Source organism: Fopius arisanus, unplaced genomic scaffold, assembly GCF_000806365.1.
Source record: "Fopius arisanus strain USDA-PBARC FA_bdor unplaced genomic scaffold, ASM80636v1 scaffold00056, whole genome shotgun sequence".
Classification (NCBI taxonomy): Eukaryota; Metazoa; Arthropoda; class Insecta; order Hymenoptera; family Braconidae; genus Fopius; species Fopius arisanus.
In genome coordinates, this window is record NW_011887795.1 from 405813 (window position 1) to 426081 (window position 20269).

Below are 20269 nucleotides of genomic sequence, written 5' to 3' on the forward strand. Positions count from 1 at the left end.
CGATTTTTGTCGATTTTTTGGTTTGAAAATTCCCGCCCAGTGCCATCCCTCGGTTTTTTCCGGGAAACTTCGTTTCGGGTGGCCACCGATATGTGGCAGCACTCGATGTTTTAATGTTCACTCTGACTCTCTCAGTAATTTCAAGGCCAGAGAGGAATGAACAGTAAGTAAACATCATATCGTCATTTTTATAAGTGACTGACCATGAGGGGATGATTATTTCGGTTGTAGAAATGATTTTGAAATAATTTCTGGGGATTTAAGTGAGAGTTTCCGACGGAATGAATTTTTAATCGAATAATTGATCCTCAAAATATCTCAGCATCAATGATGTCGAGCCAACAGGACATCGTCCTGAGTTATCACGACGTCCTCATCCGCAGGAGTGATCTGAAAACCCTGGAGGATCATTCCTGGCTGAATGACATCATCATCGGTTTCTACTTCGACCACCTGGAGCGAGAAAAAGCCCAGGAATTTACTGGAAAAATTGTTCTCGCCAGTCCTGAATTAACTCAACTCCTAAAACTCATGGAGATCCAGGATTATCCAGGCATTTTGGACTCCAGGATAACCGAGAAAACGGATTTTGTGTTTTTCCCAGTGAATAATTGTGATGACAGAGAAGATCCAGGAGGTGCTCACTGGAGTCTTCTGGTTTATTCAAGGAGTGAGGCCTCGTGTTTTCATTTTGACTCCAGCACGGGCTTCAATCGAACGATTTCTCAACAATTCTCCAGGAAAATCATGAAATTCATGAATGGTGGACGGGGGAAAGGATTTGTGGAGGTCAGGTGTCCTCAGCAGGGAAATTCATACGACTGTGGAATTTTTGTTCTCTGTTTCGCTGAGAGAATTCTCGAAATTTTGAAAGCATCCGGACGAGTCGATGGCTGTGATTTGAGAGGAATTGAAACTGAAGCCAATGGGATGAGAGAGAAAATTTTGGAGTTGATTCGACATTTGAGTGCAGACGGAGAAAAATAAACGGTATTTTTTACTTTGAAATTTTCATAATCAATCGTCCAATCACAAAAAATCGTTTTCGCAATTCAAATGTTTTAGCCAAGAGCAATAAATAAACAATAAATTCACACATTGAGATATTGCGTAAAAATCAATTTTCAGTTTGGAAAACGATTTTGATTACTACGTTTTTTAGTTAATTTATGCATTTAGTTATGAAAAATAAATCATTTTTTGAGTGCAGAGAGTGAAAATCCCTCAAAAATTGATATTTTAATGAGATAATTTGAATTTCCCGCGTAAACCACCCCCTGTTGCTTGGGAAATTTCCTCTATTTCTTTTTTCCACGCACCTGGTCATCCCCATGAGCTTTTCCACCCTCAGTCCTTAGCGAGTAGTCAATAAGAGAAGGTCAAGTTAATGTCACGACCGAGTGCAGGTGAAATGGAAGTAATAATGGAGGAAATTGTGTTCAATGCAGTGCCTTAAAAGTAAAATTAAAATAAATATTAATAAACCGATGAAGAAAGTGAATCGATGGAACTGAACAGTTGGAAATTGAAAAGTTAACGGGACATGACCTTGAGAGTCAGAGTCGATGAGAATTGAATTTTTCATAAACAAACAGTACAAATCCCCAAGAGGACAGTGGAAACAATAAAAAAAAATGATTAAAATAATCAATAAACGCGAATTTGAATTGACATTAAAACGTGACATTAAAATAATAGAACAATAATTAAATAATTAAAGCATGCAGTAATAAATGTTTAATGTTGACTGGATTTTCTATGAAAAACTGAAATTTAAATATCAGAAATTGATTTCAAATAATTTTGATTCTTGTATCAAAGAACCAAGATTTATAAAAATTCATATAAACAATCAGTAATTAACAAGACTAATTAATAAACATTGATAATTGACCAACGATTTCGTTCAAAGACCAAAAAATAATAACATCCACTACTTGAGTGCTCAAATCACTAAATCAAACGTATGAAAATGAAATTTTATTGCTGACAAAGCATAAATAATTAGCAATAAACAAAAATAAACTCTGAATAATTAAAACCGACCAGAAAACTGAATTTTCCGTCTCAATCTTTCTAAACGATACAAAAATAAATTAAACCGCTGAATTAAATCGACCAAAAACTGAACAAAAGCAACATTAATCAAAAGTTTATAACAACCAATTAACGAGCCTCTCACCCAAAAAAAAAAGCCACAACTACCGGATATTTCCACGCAAAATAATCGAATTAACAACGACAAGTGCAACTGAACCGTCACAACTCGATAAATTCGAAAGATCAAAAGAAAAAAAAAAGAAGAGAATCCGTCACCACGACGAAATCCCCGCGACCCCCGCACTCCCCCTCGCCGCCAGAAAAATGTAAAATCCCGAGAAGAATGTGCGCCCTCTGCCCTCCCCCCCTCAACCTCCCCCGATTATGCACAACACACCTGATCCTGACCCTCTTCTCCCTCCCCGACATAAAATGCCAATTAAAATGGCTGCTTCTCTCCCAAAATCGTCGTGACTACGAGAAGAAATCCTCGGCCCTTCTCCAACGGCTCCAGAAAAAGCTGACCCTCCTGCACCTACCCCTGCCCCTCTACACATCCCTCCTCTTCTCCCTCCACTCAATGACGCAAAAGCTCCTCCTGTACCTGAAGCCCATCGCCTGGAGTCTCCAGAAGTCCATCCTGACCCCCCCACCTAGCCTTCCACCCCCGCAATATCGTCGTTCAATCACTCCTCGCTCCCTGAATTCCTCCAGCCATCCCCTGAAACCCAGCCCTGACCCTCCAACCATCGAGACACACGTGGAGAATTTCATAAATAATCTCCAGTGGACTCAGGATGGGGAGATAAATTCCGGGAGAACCTTCGAAATCCTCCACAATCTCAAGAAGCTACCGGAGACACCAGGAATCTACTCGGAGGTGTTTAATCTCTGCCTGGAGGACTGCATCGAGGACGTGTGGAGTCTGTCGCCGACTCCAGAAGGTCTTAAGCAATTTTTAAATGGATTGAATGACGATCTATCAATTCACAAGAGGGAGATCATTCCAGCATACTTCGTGTACAAGCACTACAACAGGATGGATGAACTCCTTCTGATTGTCCAGCGACTCCTGGACAACAAAGTCTACCAACGGGAGAAGAATTACCACAGGTGCTGTCGGCATGTGTCAATCGAGGAGAACATGTTCAGGTTCGCTGTTTTCAATGGGAACCTGTCTGGAGTCAAGTACTTCTGGAGGAGATTGAAGGAGGAAGAGAGAGAGCGGAATCTCCTGAAGATGCTGGAGGCGTCGCTGATGTCAGCTGGGAGTAGAAATGGCTGGATTGCTCCACTCAGGGTCCAGGAGTACGAGGAACACTCCGAGATATCGATCTTCCTCCTGGGGAAGGTAGAGCCGGAGGATCTGGAGGAGCTCTTCTGCCCGCTGGAGAAAAAACGGGAGTTTCTCATGATTCTTGGAGCTTTTGTTAATTTTCCCTGGCAGGAGTCATTCATCTGGAATGTGGAGAGGAATTTTCATCTTCTTCATGCCGAGAGCTTCAACTTCATCGCCGCTGGCACTCTTTATAAATCCTGGAAGCACTCGGAGACCTTTGGTGTATCCATCTTGGAGAACAAGTACTTCAGCTTTTTTCGGAGGATTTGGGAGAAGAGTTCGGTGGATATCAGGAAAAGCTATAGCGTCAACTACTGGAGGATTTTCTTTCTTCTTGGTAAATTGAAGGAGTTCGAGGTGGTCAAAGAGATTTATAGGGAGGAGGGGCTCAAGGGCAGGATGAGGGGTGCCCTCGATGAGGGCGAGAGGTGGTTCAGGGTGTTCTACAAGAGGGACTCCATGGGGTTCTGGTGGTGGTTCGAGGAGGAGGTCCTCAGCACTGATGGCGAGCGGAGGAGATTCCGGGGGATGATTTGCGAAATTCTAATGGAAAAGGAGAAGGATGATTTGTGGCAGGAGTACAAGGAGAGGGGAGAGAACAAGAAAAAAAGGGACGTCAAAGGGAAGAAGTAGGAGGTGTAGATCATCTCCTGGAGTCACTTCTTCAATTGGATCGTTCTGTTGGTGATCGTTCCCTTGATCAAAGCTAATCTTTGAGAGGAAACGGGAAATCAGATGCCGAGAATTTTAGCGGTGATCATGGAATTCTGAGAAATTAAAGAAGAAAGAATTTTATTCCGCATTTTTGGATGTTGCTTACTTCAAATTATAATGTTAATGTTAATGTAATGTGGGTGTTGATATATACCTCATGTCGGTGTGAGTACAAAATCTATTGGTAGACCCAAACATTTAGAGTGAGACGCAGAATTTTATATGTGTAGCTTTTCTAATTGTTGTTGTAGTTCTAAGATGAATAATTTAATAAAATATTGATGGACATTATTTCGAAGTCTCAATAATTCCTACAGAAAATAAATCATCCCTAAATCTCCTTCTCTTACATCCCGAAAAATCAAGTATCCTACATTATCGCTGATTGATCATTCATCCATTTACCGATTGTTGTTAATTTTTTTTAATTTTTATAACCGAATGGAACGAAAATAATCGAGAAATAAATTTTTGTTTCAGGAAATCAAATGAAGGATTTGTGAGGATTCGGGGAATGACGGATTTCGGGAAGGAGAAATAATTCGAGGTGTTGTTTACATCCGAATTCTAGGAATTGCTACCAGCGCCCCACAATCCCAACCATCACAACCGAATACACTAACCACTTTATTTTCATGATGTTATTGTCCCTCTCTCATCAGTCATGTTCTTGTCGGCGGAGCGTTCACAAGTGCCAGTCAAGTGAATTTGCAATAAATTATCGAAGACACGACGAGATTAAATAAAAAGTGCAAGTGACTGTGACGTGAGTGAACTCTCAATTGAATTCCGCAATTTATTTTCAACTGGATTTGTTTGGATTTCCAACCCCTGGATTATCGGCCTCCAGACGTCACGTGATAATTGTTGGTGAGTAGCTTATCGAATAAATTCAGTGATTAAACTGGTGATGAGACAGGTGGAATGAGGTGATTGTCGTAGGGGAATTGAAAAACAGGTGTTTTGAGGTTTAATATGAGGTCATTGATAGCGTTATCAGGAGTTCTTCGTGCATGAAATTATTGGGGACTTTTGATAAAATGAAAGTGATTAACTCCTTCGGTTTCTTCTGGTTATTTTTTTTTTCATTTTGGAGAGTCGTTTATATTTTATGTCGAAATCGTCACGCGATTCCGTTTTTACGATCGTCACGAAAATTTTTATCTTGTCGTTTTTACGAGGGAATACACTGATTAAATAAATATTCGCAACGGAAGTGTTTGTCTAAAGTCAGTAGAGAATTCTCAAGGTTGTAAAAAGTTTATAAAATAACACAGAGTTATCAACTCCGTTATTTAATAATTAATTGGTCCTTAGAAGTTTCAGAAATTGAAAAAGAAATTCCATCTGAAAATTACAGTTACATTATTACAAAATAATAATCAGTTCTATAACTACAGAAATTGTTTATAACACAATTAAATTGTTTTAAAAAATTGGATGAATTTTTAAACAATAATTTTTAAACAATAATAACGACATTTTCACTGCATTCAAAGAACTTGAAGAAATAGAGCACGTGAGGACACTAGAGCAATTTAAATCGCACCTGATAATTTATTCAGCAAGACCCATATTTCGTATTTCACTTAACAATTGTACTCATTAATTATTTCGTAATCAGCATAATGATAAGCCACGAAAACCCGATTTACCGGCTAGCATTCACTTTCAAAGTTCAGCTGGAAAAATTCCATGAAATATTGAACCGAATAAATAACGCAATTGCAGAATATTTTTTTAAATCGCAATAAAACATCTGGAAATAGCACTGGTAGCACGCGATCGATTCCAACATTTTATAGGGATGAAAACGACCCCCTCCCTCCCTTTTCACCCCTTGAGCCCGATAATCAATGCATTTTCCCTGTCTCATCCATTTCCACTTGATCTATTTTTGCTTCGAGCCAAAGCCCACAGAATCTAGTTCAATAAAACATTAATTTTGTCGTTAACTGCATGAATTTTCCCAATTGCTCGGCAATCGAGGAAAATTTTCGATAGAAAATCTTCAATGAAAACCCAAAAACCCCATCTTGCTCTATTAAATAATTTTTCCTGAGTAATGACGCACTTCGAGCATTTATAATAAAAATTCTTCTGGTGATGGTTCTTCTTTTATTTTTATCATTTTTTATCAGGAAAAACAAGTGCCAAATATCGGAGAAAAATTGACGATTTTCAATTATGAATATCTCCTGATGGAAAAATGACGTAAAAAATTTCACATTGCTGTTTTTTTGGATTCCATTCTAGATCTCTGTTTTACTTTCACTCATGTTGTGATTGTAGAACGTGAGAAAATTTTGGTGGGGAGCCGTTGTTGGGTAATTCCGGGATTTCGATCGGTTAACTGACCTGCGTAGGTCCCAGGGATCGATGTGCCCTCGACCCTTGGGGAAATTTCACTTTCTTTGATTCTTTCTTTGAATTTTTATCCCCTTGTAAAGAAAATTGAAGAGGATTAATAAATAAAATGCGGTACAATGAACTGAATAATCGGATTACAGGTGAAAATGGTACGTCAGGGGCTGGAGCGCAGTCCCAGTTCATCGTCCTTGCGGTCAGGAGTCACAACACCGACATCAGGCACTCGTGCACCAGTGACATCACCCACCAGTCCTATCTCACCCTTGTCGCCAGACCTAAATGGCACATCTAGGAGTGTTGAGATAACCTCGCCAATTTCACCAAGTGACTCTAGGATACCCCGACCATCACCAACGGCTCTGCGTCGTTCTTCAAGCATGCGCGTACGTGGTGAACGCGTGTATCATCATCATTCACGTACTGGAACACTTGGCTCCAGCACTATTCAGGGATATCATCAGAGGCACAGCGGGGGATTCCAGCAGTATCAACCGGATTTATTTCCCGCAATCACGGAGAATGGAGTTGATTCACCCAGACACCGATCACTCGTGAGTTATCATTCATTTTTTTATCTCTGGGGGATTCCCATGGGAATTCGTCAATTGAAAAATTACTTGATGGCTTTTTATAATTTGTCAATCATTTTCATTTGGTATTTTTCATCTTGAAAAGTTGGAGCTCAGGTTTTTGGGATGAATGATGGGAATGATGATGATGGGGATGTTGTTTAGTCATAGTATTTCCATGATATTTTCCTGTTGGAAAATCTGCGGAAGGATAGAATGGGTTGAGAATTTTATATTTGAGTTTTTTTTTTCGTTGATCTTCATAAAAATACTTCCATCTCGGGGTCCACTGGAAATTCATGCACCTGGAGAACTAGAGCAAATCGATAACACCCAGGACTCATCGTCCTGCGTACCTGTTGCCCCGTACCCCCTCCCCCCGAATTTTTAACTTTGAAAATTTTCTAAAAATCGGACGTTCAATTATTTTCTCAACTCCAAATCAATTTTGAATTAAACTAAAAAATCTATTGAAAATTTCCAAGTCTTCTACATTTCCTCCATCATCTCAGAATAAATACAGTGATTTTGTTTATTCGAATGATATAAAATTTAAAAAAATGGATTTTAATTTCCTTGACATTCACTATTGAATCGGTCAATCAAATCAATAAATTCATTAATCGATCCTTCTCGGCTGTCATACATTAAACTTTCTAGTTACTCCATAACAAAGGAAAATTGAATTTCCTGAAAATCTCGGAGCGATTTTCCAACGAATTTTTCGTTTACATCATCAAAAAATCTATTAGAATATTTTTTTTTCGTGAAGATGGAAATGGGGGAGATGCAGGGGGTATCCCGGCAATTTTTCCGAATTTTTTTGACTGAAATGTTTTTGGTCAACTGGAGGTGGAGAGCACCCTGACCTTTAGGGGATGATGCGTCGGCGCAGACGTTTCATCCCTCCTTTATTTTCCACTCGTACCCCAGGTTTCACTCAGTGTTTACGGAATCCCCCGTTGACCTCCGTCCTAGTGAGCACAGTGGCCTAATTATTAATTTAAAAAATGGATGAATAAATTAACAGTTCGGGAGAAACTGGCGGACATTAAATTGAATGTCCAGTTTTTTTTTATCGGTTCTGGGGTTTAATCGGTGAGGGTAATCTCAGGGGCTTCATGGAAAATTGGAGAACATTTTGTGAATGTCCAGATGTCGAATCCAAGAGATGGAAGAAATGCGCGCAGTTGTCCCTCTGTAAGTCCTAGAAAATCCTCTTCGAATTCAATAACGTGAGAAAAATCAGATCACGTTCCATAATTTATTCGTGACACTGCATAACGGTCAAAATGAACACAAGTCCTAATAAGTTTCAAATATTAATTATTTTTTCATGGACCATGAGTGGAAATATTGAATAAGGTCTTTTGATAACTCAATTTTCCCCTCGGGGAAGCCTTTGAAAGGCATCTCTGGGTCATTAGGGGTGAACTAAATCGTTCGTCTTCTTCTAGAGTTTATCACTGACACCAGCAAGGCCGCGTCTCCATCACGCGGCAGAGTCTAGTCATCCGAACGACGATAGTGACCTAGACAGTGTAAAGAGTTACGGTAGTGCATGCAGTACAGCAAGTGCCTGTGATCACGCACACTTCGCCCTAAATGGCACCACTTGGTCAGGACGTAGTCGAAAGTATGTGGTTCACTGCTCGAATCATAACACCGAGACTGGGGAGTACTTGACACCCACCCAAAGGGCTGCCAAACAGATTAGAAGGTAAGAAGAGGGTCAATGAGTCATTTCACCATAATCTTTGACAATTATTTCGGTCATTTGCAGTGATTGACATTGATTTACAGTCAACTGCAGTTAATGTCAATCAATTGGCATTGACAGTCATTGATAATAAAAGATTGTCAATGTCAATCATTGACAACCATCGGCAGTGATAGACAGTCAATGACAGTTAATGTCAATCAATTGGCATTGAAAGTCATTCATAATAAAAGATTGTCAATGTCAATCATTGACAACCATCCGCAGTGATTTACAGTCAATGACAGTTAATGTCAATCAATTGGCATTGGCGATCATTGATAATGAAAGATTGTCAATGTCAATCATTGATAACCATTGGCAGTGATTGAAAGTCAATTACAGTTAATGTCAATCAATTGACATTGACAGTCGATGACAGTTAATGTCAATCAATTGGCATTGACAGTCATTGATAATAAAAAATTGTCCATGTAAATCATTTACAATCATGGGCAGTGATTGACAGTCAATGACAGTTAATGTCAATCAATTGGCATTGAAAGTCATTCATAATAAAAGATTGTCAATGTCATTTACAACCATTGGCAGTAATCGACAGTCATTGATAATAAAAGATTGTCCATGCCAATCATTGATAATCATGGGCAGTGATTGACAGTCAATGACAGTTAATGTCAATCATTTGGCATTGACAGTCGATGACACTAAATGTCGATCAATTGGCATTGATAGTAATTGATAATAAAAGATAGTCAATTTCAATCAGTTGGCATCGGCAGTGATCGGTAATAAAAGGCTGTCAATGTTAATCATTGACAGTCAATTACAGTCAATGTCAATCAATTGGCATTGACGGTCAGTGACAGTTAATGTCAATCAATTGGCATTGACGGTCAGTAACAATTAATGTCAATCAATTGGCATTGACAGTCGATGACAGTTAATGTCGATTAATTGGCATTGACAGTAATTGATAATAAAAGGTTGTCAATATCAATCATTGACAATTAATGACTGTCAATGTGAGTTGATTGACAGTCATTGGCAGCCTTTTGACAGTAATTGTTGATCCATAGATACCAGACTCTGCTCAATGATGCGAAAAAAGAGATCGACGAGAAAGATCGAGAAATTTTGAGACTGACTAAGGAAGTTGTTGAACTGAGACTTTACAAGGCGTCCCTGAATAGTCCCGACGAGAGGACTGACTCCAGTGACGCCCTGACTGTCAAAGAGAACAATCCCTTCTCACCTGAGAGCCCCTGCAAAGATCTTCCTGAGGAGAACGGTGAGAAAAGCCCCACATCACCAGGAACACCTGAGAAGAGGGTCGAAGTCGATTTGACACTGTCTCTCGCTGATTCTGGACACTTCGAGGATGAGTCTATTCATTCCAAAGAGGAGACAGCAATTTGTCCGAGGATCGATGCTACTGATGACAAGGGTGAGGGCAATGAGGAGGAGAGGAGGAAAATTGTTGCTCTTTATGAGGAGAGAATCGAGGAAATGCACAGAAGACATGTCGATGAAGTTCAGGAGATAAAGCAGAAGCACAACGATAAGGTGAAATTTTTTTCTCTTAATTTTTCATCTATTCATTATTATTTCAATTGCAATTCCCTATAATTAATTTGCACAAGGAGGGAATTACCTCGATTTCATAGAAGATTTTTTGGGATAATTTCAATTGATCGAATGATGAAATTGTTGTTTCAGGTTGAAAGTTTATTGAATCAATTGCAAGACGTGAATACTCGTTACTGCGAACTCCGTCCGTCCATGGATGCAGCTCTGGTGAGGGTGAAGGAGCTGGAGGAGGAGCTGGAGAGCACGAAGACGATGTTGAACGAGCAGAAGACACTTTTGGATGAGCAGGAGGAGAGAAATAAGCAAATGTACCTGAAAATGTATGCCAAAGGCCAGGAAGCGGCTAGACTCGAGCAGGCGGATCAGGTAAATTTCAATTGTCATTACCCTCAGGATTTCGTTGGCAGTGACGAATGAATTGCCTTGTATGCAATTCTCAATTAAGTTTTTTTTTTATGAACTTTTCAAAAAGCACGTTAAAATTTTCGTTTATTGAATTATTCATTGCAATTTATCTTTTATTGTTTAGATATTCGATAACGCCCAGCAAGACACACCGAAAGTAACAGTAGCTGAATTACTGCAACAATTGAGCGTTACCCAAGCTGAATTGGAGAACATAAAGGTGAGTTGTCATTTTTTATAATTTAAACCGCTGCGATCGGAATGATAATGTAATGCTCAGGTGCAGGAATACAGGAATACAGGGTGTTCTCTGGGTGGGACGGTAGGCACTAGGCAAATTCTCTTGAAAAACCTTTTTATATAAACAGAAGAACCTGCGATAATCTCGAATCCGAATCGACTATTTTCGACTCATCGACTTAAATCGATTTAAATCGATTCATATAGACTCATCGACTTAAATCGATTTAAATCGATTCATATAGACTCATCGACTAAATCGACCAGTATTGACTAAATCAATTCATATCGACTCATATGGACTCCTGACGCCAATCAACTAATGTCGATCCATATCGACTCATCGACTCATTTCAACTCAAATCGATTCATCGACTAAACCGACTAATATCGACCAAATCAATTCATATCGACTAATCGACTCATATCGATGCATATCAACTCATGACGCCAATCGACTCAAATTGACTGATCAATTCAAATCGACCGTCTTAATCGACTCATATCGATTCATATCGAATCATATCGATTCATATGAACTCATATCGATTCATATGAACTCATATCGACTCATTTCGACTCAAATCGCCTTATCGACTAAATCAATTCATATCGACTCATTTCGACTCATCGACTAAATCGACCAGTATATATTGACTAAATCAATTCATATCGACTCCTGACGCCAATCGACTAATATCGATCAATATCGACTCATCGACTCATTTGGACTCAAATCGATTCATCGACTAAATCGACTAATATCGACCAAATCAATTCATATCGACTCATCGACTTATATCGATTCATATCAACTCATGAGGCCAATCGACTCATATCGACTCATATCGATTCATATCAATTCATATCGACCTATCGTCTAAATCGACTCATTTCGACTTATCGACTAAATCGACTCATATATCGACTCAAATCGTCTTATCGACTAAATCCACTGAACCGGTGGACTCATGATGCCAATCGACTCATAACGATGCATATCGACTCATAACGCACATCCATTCATATCGACTAAATTGACTCCAATCGACAATAGAGTCGATTTTAGTCGAATTCGTTAATTTTATTTCATTATTAGTCAGCTTTTCACACCCAAATTATTCAGATAAAGTTTCAACGATCACAGAAAAACATTGATTTCTCGCGTCACGATCTCTGGACTAACAAAATCTCTTGAATTTTTTCTTTTCTTTGGTCGCCGCTTGAAAAATTTCCAGGGTACAAGCTACTTGCCACAGCTTCACCTTTCAGCAGATCGTAGCCAATGTTTATTAAGTGCCCAGGAGGCTGTTTCTCTCTGGGTCCTTGCCACACGTAAGGTCGGTATTCCAGCAGCAGCGAGGCAAAAAATAACGTGAAATGAAAATAATTATTCAAATCCCTTTTCGAATTTTATCCCCTTTTTTATTACCTCTACTCTTATCAAAATTGCACGCAGTATGAAGAAAAGATTGATTACGTCATCCCCACAGTTTTATTATCAGTTGGAAATCCGAGCTGTTTCTATTCTTTTTTAGTTGTCAAATTAATTTTTTTTTCGGTACCTCACCTGCGGTTGCCTCATGAGCATGAAATCTGATCTGTAGAATTTTATTTACAAGTCTCTGTGCATTCTATCATTGCATCAGACAGCGTACGAGTACACGGAAGAAACAGCCTCTACTCATTTTTCTTTTTTCATTGTGGTTATTTATTGATTTGATGTTTTTGACATTTGCCTTTCTCTTTTATTTTTTGTAGCCACTCTGTTTATGAGTGCTCCTGGCTTTTGGTGTTTTATCCATTACGTTGCGTAATTGTTTGTGAGACTGAGTGATTGGAGTGTAGATTCAAAAAGTAATTTTTATGCAATTTCTCATGTACTTTTTCCACTATTTTTCTCTCCGTGCATTATTGGCATTTTCGGTATTCTGACATTTTGAATTATATCTGATATTGCAATTATAGACGAGTTATATCGAGAAAAGCAAAAAATAGCATCTGCAGACTTAAAAGGGCTTTATATGGCATTTTACCGTGTATTTATATCACTGTTTAACATTTTTAAAAATGAATTGGCACGTTTGGTCCGTGGTAACGCGTCAGATCAATGACCAGTAAGTTGCAGGTTCGAATCCTCTTTGGAACATTTTTTTTTTTCTTAAATAATAATACGATTCACTTATTACTTAATAATTAATACATCAAATCAAATAATTACAATTCAAGTATGATTATTGATAAATTATTTCTAAAAACAAATAATTTTTTGCGCGAAATTCAAAACTCGAAATGACCGTCAATGAATCAACGCAAGTAAAGAAATTTATTTCTTTTTTTCTCTCACTTCACTGTTTCAAATTTTCTCATGTTCACATAATTCTTATTGATTCTAATCGATGGAATTGTTATTCAGGCTATGTACCGGAGGATTGTGGAGTCTCGGAAGAAAGGAACCCTCGATCCCGAGATAACTCTTCAATTTTTGAAATCCGCAATCTACTACTTCCTGACTGATAAAGAAAATCACCACGGCCACTTGAACGCCATCGAGAGCATCCTCGGCTTCACCGACAACGAGAAATTAAACATCGATAAAATCTATCGCTCCACAAGGAAATAATCCGTCAGCTTCAGCCCATCGACTCCCTCCATTTTTATTGATTTTCCAGTAAGTCATTTTTAATAATTCATCGTGATGTCATCATAATGAAAGGGTTATCCATGTCAACGGTTTTCGCTGAATATCTTGAAATCCCTAAGAGATATGATGAATGTCATAGGGACATTTTTTGTAAATTGCATTCCGCTTTATTTAAGTTGTTTTATCAAAAATTCCGATATCTCTCACGGATTCCAAGATATTCAGCGAAAATTGACATGGAAAATTCTTGCGAATCGTGTCATCTTTTCCGTGTTGATGGCATCTCGGTTTTTTTTTTATAAAAAACAAATTAAAAATTGAAGCGCAATGAGTAATTTCGCTTGTTGAGGCCCGTCTTGCCCCTCCAATATGCTACAATGACCAGACCTTATCAATGGACTGATTACACGTGGAAATTGTAGGGAAATTTAATGAAAAATGAAAAAAATTCCACGTCTCAAATATTTTTTGTGAATGCATTTTTAAGTCTTTATTTATTTAGTTAATTCATCCACTGATTATCATTAAACACATTCTACAGATTATTTATTATCGACTTTCTTTGTCGTGTGATCGATCGATTGATAAAATTATTGAATTATATTTCGGTTGTAATTTATTTATTTATTCAGCAATTGTGCGGTTTTCCATGAAATTTTTAGGGATTCAACACTTATTCGTAATTTATCAATTACTAATAATCAATCGTCTACTCTTGAATAGTTGGATTGACAATTTTATCAGTAGAATTTGTTAATCAACAAATTAGGGCAATTGTCAGAGTTCTTTAACGATTGATGAGTCGATTGAGAAAATGATTTGGAAATTCCTGTGGATTTTCATTTTGAACCTCAGAATGCAAACGTTTTTTTCGTACTGCTCTTGACTTTTTGAAAAAGTGAAAATCCCTATGGAAATCGTTCATCAGTAGTGCCATAGGGATTTTTAAACGACCAAAAGTCCCTATGACACTCGATATGAAATTTACTCATCAATTGGTGGAGATCTCGACAAAAAGTTTTTGAAGAAGATATTTCGCTTTGTGACGTCGTGTTTTCAATTTTTCTTAACTTATCATCGATTTATTAAGAGGAGAGACATATCGGAGTCTTGGGTAATTATGGGAATATCGATATTCCGTTGAGAGAAAAACCAACAGCTTCTATGAAAAATCTTATAACCAAAAATCATCCCCGGAAAATTACAAAAAAAAAATTGCGACCGGTCTGAAGTAGCGTTTTTTGTCAAAAAGTATTCCTCAAATTTTTTTGTTGACAATTCTTAGAGATCGAGTCGTTATGTTTAAAAAACGAGAAGTGGCACGTGATTTAAAATGAATTAATTACTTCCTTGTGATTGATATTTCTCCTGATACTTTTGGAATAAAATGAAGTCTTAATTTGTTGAGTAAAAAGATATATAAATCATTAAGTGTCATTTATCCTTGTCATCAAAATCGAAAATTTTCAGGAGCTGTTTGGTTTTTCTCTTGAGTAGAATTAAAGGGACTTATTTATGAATTTTAAAGGTTAATGGCACTCCAGAGTGTCAATCCAGAAAACCGCTTTTAGGTCGTCCCTTTTAGGGTGATATCGAGACTGAAGGGAAATGTTTTGCCTTTTTATCAATGTGAATTATGAATAATGCAACTGAATGATTGAGCATTTGAAAAATGTATAAATATGAGTTATGAATAATAAAAATGATTGAGAAGTATTGAAGTGTGTTTTATTTATTAAATTATCCGTCAATGTCCTAAAAATCCTTCATCATAGATCATTTATGAAGCGCCATCTTGAAAAAGGCAGTCAACAAAATGGCGGAAAATCATGTCTCAACTCTCATTGGCTCGATTCTGATTGGCTCGATTCTGATTGGCTCGATTCCGATTGGCTCGATTCTGATTGGCTCGATTCCGATTGGCTCGATTCTGATTGGCTCGATTCCGTTTGGCTCGATTCTGATTAGCTCGATTCCGATTGGCTCGATTCTGATTGGCTCGACACTCTATTGGCTTCCACGAGTCCACCAATAAAACAGGAGAAATATTTGTGGAAAATACCGTGCCACCTACTCGGCTGTTCTATGCTCCTGATACAAATCTTTAAAATTTGAGTAAAATTTCCGCCCATTCGTTGAAATACCGCGCCACCTCCTCGCACATCATGTGCTCCTGATACAAATCTTTAAAATTTGAGTAAAATTTCCGCGCATTCGTTGAAATACCGCGCCACCTCCTCGCACATCATGTGCTCCTGATACAAAACTGGCATTTCAGATTCAAATTTTAGCGAAATTTTACGTGGAATTTTCTGGATTTGTATCAGGAGCACATGACATGCAAGGAGGTATTTCACGAAAGTAACCCAGAGTTGAAATTTTTCGTAAAATTTCCTGATTTGTATCAGGAGCACATGACATGCGAGTAGGTATTTCAGAAACAAAGCCAAACTTCGATTTTTAGGCGCATTTTTCAAATTGTATCAGGAGCGCAGAAGAGCGAGGAGGTATCCGATGTTTTCCAGAATTCCAACATGGAGAAAAATCGACTAATAGAAATAAACACCTCTTCTTTTTTATAACAATAAAATTAATAATAATTAATAATAATAGATAACTTTGGATTAAAAAGGGAGAGGGATATATAATTAATACACATTTCATAGTTTTTTTTTGTTTTTTATTCAGTTTTTTTAATGTCAAATAGTAATGTACATTACTTCCAGGTTCACTTCTTTCCAGCAAGGATAATACCGTCGTATTTCTGCTGGAACCACTTCATGGCGTCTTCCTTGGTTAGTCTGTGAGGAAAACCAACTTTTCCAGTTTTCCTTCTCCTGTGGGCAACGTTGAAGCCTAAAAAACAAATAAAAAGTTATTAGTAACAATTGTAAAATTTTTGCATTAAACTTAATTATTTAAATACATATTTTTGTCGCTCCAATTAAGTAACACACCCAGGAGATATTGTGGGCATGGGTTGCAAATATGAAGCTCTCAATCTAGCACATGTTTATTAAAAAATAAATGTAGACAATTGTTTATTGTAACAATTCTCGACGATACCAGAAATGTGCAAAAATAAAAAAATCCAGAATATTCTGTGAATCATTAATTAATTATTCGATTAATCGATATTAATTAATTAGTCGATTAATCGATATTAATTAATTATTCGATTAATCGATATTAATTAATTATTCGATTAATCGATATTAATTAATTATTCGATTAATCGATATTAATTAATTATTCAACGATTGTAAAAATCATTGAAACCGAAGAATCTGCCATGAAGTTATTATTTTATTTTAATGAATGATTTTAATGAAAAAATGAAAGGATATTATCCTGTGATTGCATTTCTCCACAAAAAATTCTCCAGCAAATTAATTAGTTATATGAATTATCCTCACCTGGACGTCCAAGAACAACGTAGAAGTCAAGACCATAAATACCGATGCTGGGATCGTACTTGATACCCAAGTCGATGTGTTCCTGAATACCAAAACCGAAGTTGCCAGTACCAGAGAAGTTCTCCTTCCTCAACTCGTACTCACGAACCTGAAAAAACAATCAAATTTCAGTCAATTCGATATTTACATAAAAAAACAATAGATACTTTTTTCCCGAGAATTTAATCAGCAACAAAAAATTCCCCTACAACTTCTCCCTAGAGCCCATACTTTTTCGGATAAATCGAAATTTATGAAAAATATCAATGAAGTACCTTGAGTCCGCGCTCGAGAATTTCCTCGGCCTTGGCACCACGTACTGTGCAGTGAACAGCTATTTTTTCGTTACGACGAATACCGAATGATCGGACAGTGTAACGTGCCTTGGAAAAAACAGGCTGCTGTCCAGTCAATTGCTCCAGTACTTTGGCAGCACGAGTCAGTCTGTCACCAGACTCACCAACGCAAATGTTGAGGCACAATTTGCGAATTTTCACTTCCCGCATGACATTCTTGGCGGCATCTTTGGGTTCTTTCTTCGTTTTATTTTTCTTAGCGACTTGTTTAGCCGGGGCTGCCGCCTTTGCGTCCTGAAAAAAAATATTCAATCATTGTATTATTTATATTGTTTATTATAAAATTCTCATCAATACCCATCAATTTCCCTTTGAATGGATTCTCTCAATCTGAACTTTATCATTTTCTAAAACCAATTTAATTCAAATATTTATCCCATTTTAACGTGTAGTTTATTTTTTAAATTGTTATTAACTCTATAGTCTTTATTTTCCATTCAAAGGAAAAAAGATTATTAATTAACTATCAGGGGGTAATGAGGGGTTCAAAACTCAATAATTCCCAAATTGTTGTTGATCAATTGGAATTATTAACACAGACCGAAAATTTTGCAGTTGGTAATGCCTGCAGAAATGCGTAATCGAAAAGTTTTGAAAAATGAAATTGTGAGGTTTTTCGTCTGATAATCTAAACGCCATTTTAACATCAACAAATTCATGTTTTTAAATAAATAAATGAGATTTAATTCCCTCGGTGCGTGGAAAAACACGAAATCGTAACCTCAAACACCTGTCATCAGCCCTCGATTTTCAATCATTTCTCCACTCACAAATTCACAAATATTATCACAGAACAATCCACCGATTATCCAACTTTTACATCAGCTCAGTAGATTTCATTAATGTATCGGGATTGAAGGGATTTCAACAGATTTATTTTTGTTTTATTCAATAGACGTACACTCACCGCCATCGTGGAGAGAAAAGGAAATCCTCCGCTGCGCGACCTATCGAGAAAACTCGATAACTAAAATCGAGAGGTTGAATTTCATTGGTGCTTTCGTCAGCCAATCAGATTCGTCCTTTTGAATTTGGGAATTTTCTCCAGCTTGTCAGTGCTGACCTCTGCCTTCTGTAACAGATATTTTATTTTTTTTATGAATCGTTAGGATTTTTATGAGGGAAAAGATACTTCAAGCGAATGAAAAGCAAATATTTTTATGTACATTCTGTAAATAAAGATTAAAAACTCAATTTACTTCTATTTTTAATTTTTAAAACGTACAAAAAAACAAATTATTCATGAAAAAATTGTTAAAATAATAATTAAAATTTTTGGAATTATGGAATGTAATTATTAATTATTGGGAATTTTTTTCAAGTGAAAAAATTTAAAAAATTGATTTTTTTTTAAGTAAAAAAAATATCATTCAGTGGTTGATTCGTTGGGAATTAATTTGTTTAATGATTCAATTGATTGTGCGTTACCTTTGAATTGGCAAGTAAAGAGTTAGTGGGCGCAGGGTATTTACTTTATTGAATTGAAGTGAAGACGATCTCGTGACCGTAGCCTGAGCTCTCGACGGGGGAGTCGAGTGAGTGGGTCAGTACGAATAGTAAGAGATGCTTGTGAAACCCTCGGAAGACTCCTTAGTCCTCAGAGATTCGCAAGCATCATCACAGGTACATTAATGCACGTGAATGTCCGTCTAAAACACTTCAGAACAACGTTAGGTGGGCTTGAGTGCCTGAAGTTCCGAGAAAATTTCCATTGACAGAAAAAAGTTTTAATTTTCTAGAATTTGTTCGTAATTTTCTAGAAATTGTTTCTAATTTTTCGGAACTTGTTCTCAAATTTCCAGAGCTTGTTTTCAAATTTTCAGAAATTGTTCTTATTTTTTCAGAACTTGTTCCTAATTTTCCGAAATTTGTTCCTATTTTTCCGGAACTTGTTCTGAAATTTCCCGAATTCGTTATTAATTTTTCAGAATTTGTTCTCAAATTTGCAGAACTTGTTCCTAATTTTCCGAAACTTGCTATCAAATTTGCAGAACCTGATCCTAATTTTCTGGAACCGGTCCTTAATTTTGCAGAATTTGTTCTTAATTTGTCAGAACATGTTCTCAAATTTGTAGAACTTGTCCCTAATTTTCCGGAACTTGTTCCTAATTTTCCGGTACTTATTCTCAAATTTCCAGAACATGTTCTTAATTTTTTTCAGAACTTGTTTTCAAATTTACGGAACTTGTTCTTATTTTTTCAGAACTTGTTCTCAAATTTCTAGAACTCGTCCCTAATTTTCCGGAACTTGCGTTTAATTTTCCAAAACTTGTTCTTAATTTTCCGAAATTTATTCTCAAATTTCCAGAACTTGTTCTCAAGATTTGCAGAACTTATTCTCAAATTTCTAGAACTCGTCCCTAATTTTCTGGAACTTCCACTTAATTTTCCAAAACATGTTCTTAATTTTCCGAAACTTATTCTCAAATTTCCACAACTTGTTTTCAAAATTTTCAGAACTTGTTCTTCACTTTTCAGAACTTGTTCTCAAATTTCTAGAACTCGTCCCTAATTTTCCGGAACTTCCACTTAATTTTCCAAAACTTGTTCTTAATTTTCCGAAACGTATTCTCAAATTTCCACAACTTGTTTTCAAAATTTGCAGAACTTGTTCTTCACTTTCCAGAACTTGTTCTCGAATTTCTAGAACTCGTCCCTAATTTTCCGGAACTTCTACTTAATTTTCCGAAACTTGTTCTTAATTTTCCGAAACTTATTCTCAAATTTCCAGAACTTGTTCTCAAAATTTGCAGAACTTATTCTCAAATTTCTAGAACTCGTCCCTAATTTTCCGGAACTTCCGCTTAATTTTCCAAAACTTGTTCCT

General features: G+C 37.0%; 3 protein-coding genes across 8 annotated transcripts; 2 read left to right on the forward strand and 1 right to left on the reverse strand.

Annotated features, from left to right (window-relative positions):
- Positions 1–30: 30 nt before the first annotated feature.
- Positions 31–4961, forward strand: LOC105268343 (sentrin-specific protease 8-like). Of its 5 annotated transcripts, none has more exons than XM_011307834.1 (3): positions 81–163; positions 323–990; positions 4574–4961. In XM_011307834.1, exons 1-2 carry the CDS (start codon positions 157–159, stop codon positions 985–987), a joined length of 672 nt encoding a protein of 223 aa, XP_011306136.1. In that variant the 5' UTR covers positions 81–156; the 3' UTR covers positions 988–990; positions 4574–4961. The 5 variants fall into 5 exon arrangements, with proteins under 5 accessions (XP_011306139.1, XP_011306136.1, XP_011306137.1 ...); XM_011307835.1 differs by lacking the exon at positions 4574–4961 and adding an exon at positions 2828–2866; XM_011307837.1 differs by lacking the exon at positions 4574–4961 and having other exon boundaries at positions 31–163; positions 384–1102.
- A 3037-nt stretch (positions 4962–7998) lies between these two features.
- qtc (quick-to-court) lies at positions 7999–15337 on the forward strand. The gene is made up of 7 exons (XM_011307831.1): positions 7999–8232; positions 8490–8752; positions 9832–10318; positions 10472–10708; positions 10872–10967; positions 12226–12327; positions 13404–15337. The coding sequence occupies exons 1-7, from the start codon at positions 8188–8190 to the stop codon at positions 13608–13610; spliced, it is 1437 nt and encodes a 478-aa protein (XP_011306133.1). The 5' UTR covers positions 7999–8187; the 3' UTR covers positions 13611–15337.
- Positions 15338–16294: 957 nt separating this feature from the next.
- RpL11 (ribosomal protein L11) lies at positions 16295–18422 on the reverse strand. 2 transcript variants are annotated; one of them, XM_011307847.1, is made up of 4 exons: positions 18350–18422; positions 17362–17676; positions 17048–17195; positions 16295–16487 (listed from the first exon to the last, which is right to left on the reverse strand). In XM_011307847.1, exons 1-4 carry the CDS (start codon positions 18353–18355, stop codon positions 16360–16362), a joined length of 597 nt encoding a protein of 198 aa, XP_011306149.1. In that variant the 5' UTR covers positions 18356–18422; the 3' UTR covers positions 16295–16359. The 2 variants fall into 2 exon arrangements, with proteins under 2 accessions (XP_011306149.1, XP_011306148.1); XM_011307846.1 differs by having other exon boundaries at positions 18344–18370.
- Positions 18423–20269: the final 1847 nt, after the last annotated feature.

Bases quoted from the DNA above. Each gene is read 5' to 3' on its own strand.
- qtc (XM_011307831.1), top strand. From the start codon at position 8,188: ATGTCGAATCCAAGAGATGGAAGAAATGCGCGCAGTTGTCCCTCT. The intron at 8,233-8,489 runs GTAAGTCCTAGA...GTCTTCTTCTAG, and splicing joins ATGCGCGCAGTTGTCCCTCT to AGTTTATCACTGACACCAGC. The intron at 10,319-10,471 runs GTGAAATTTTTT...TTGTTGTTTCAG, and splicing joins AGCAGAAGCACAACGATAAG to GTTGAAAGTTTATTGAATCA.
- RpL11 (XM_011307846.1), bottom strand. The intron at 17,196-17,361 runs GTACTTCATTGA...TTGTTTTTTCAG, and splicing joins TTCTCGAGCGCGGACTCAAG to GTTCGTGAGTACGAGTTGAG. The intron at 16,488-17,047 runs GTGAGGATAATT...TTTGTTTTTTAG, and splicing joins CGTTGTTCTTGGACGTCCAG to GCTTCAACGTTGCCCACAGG.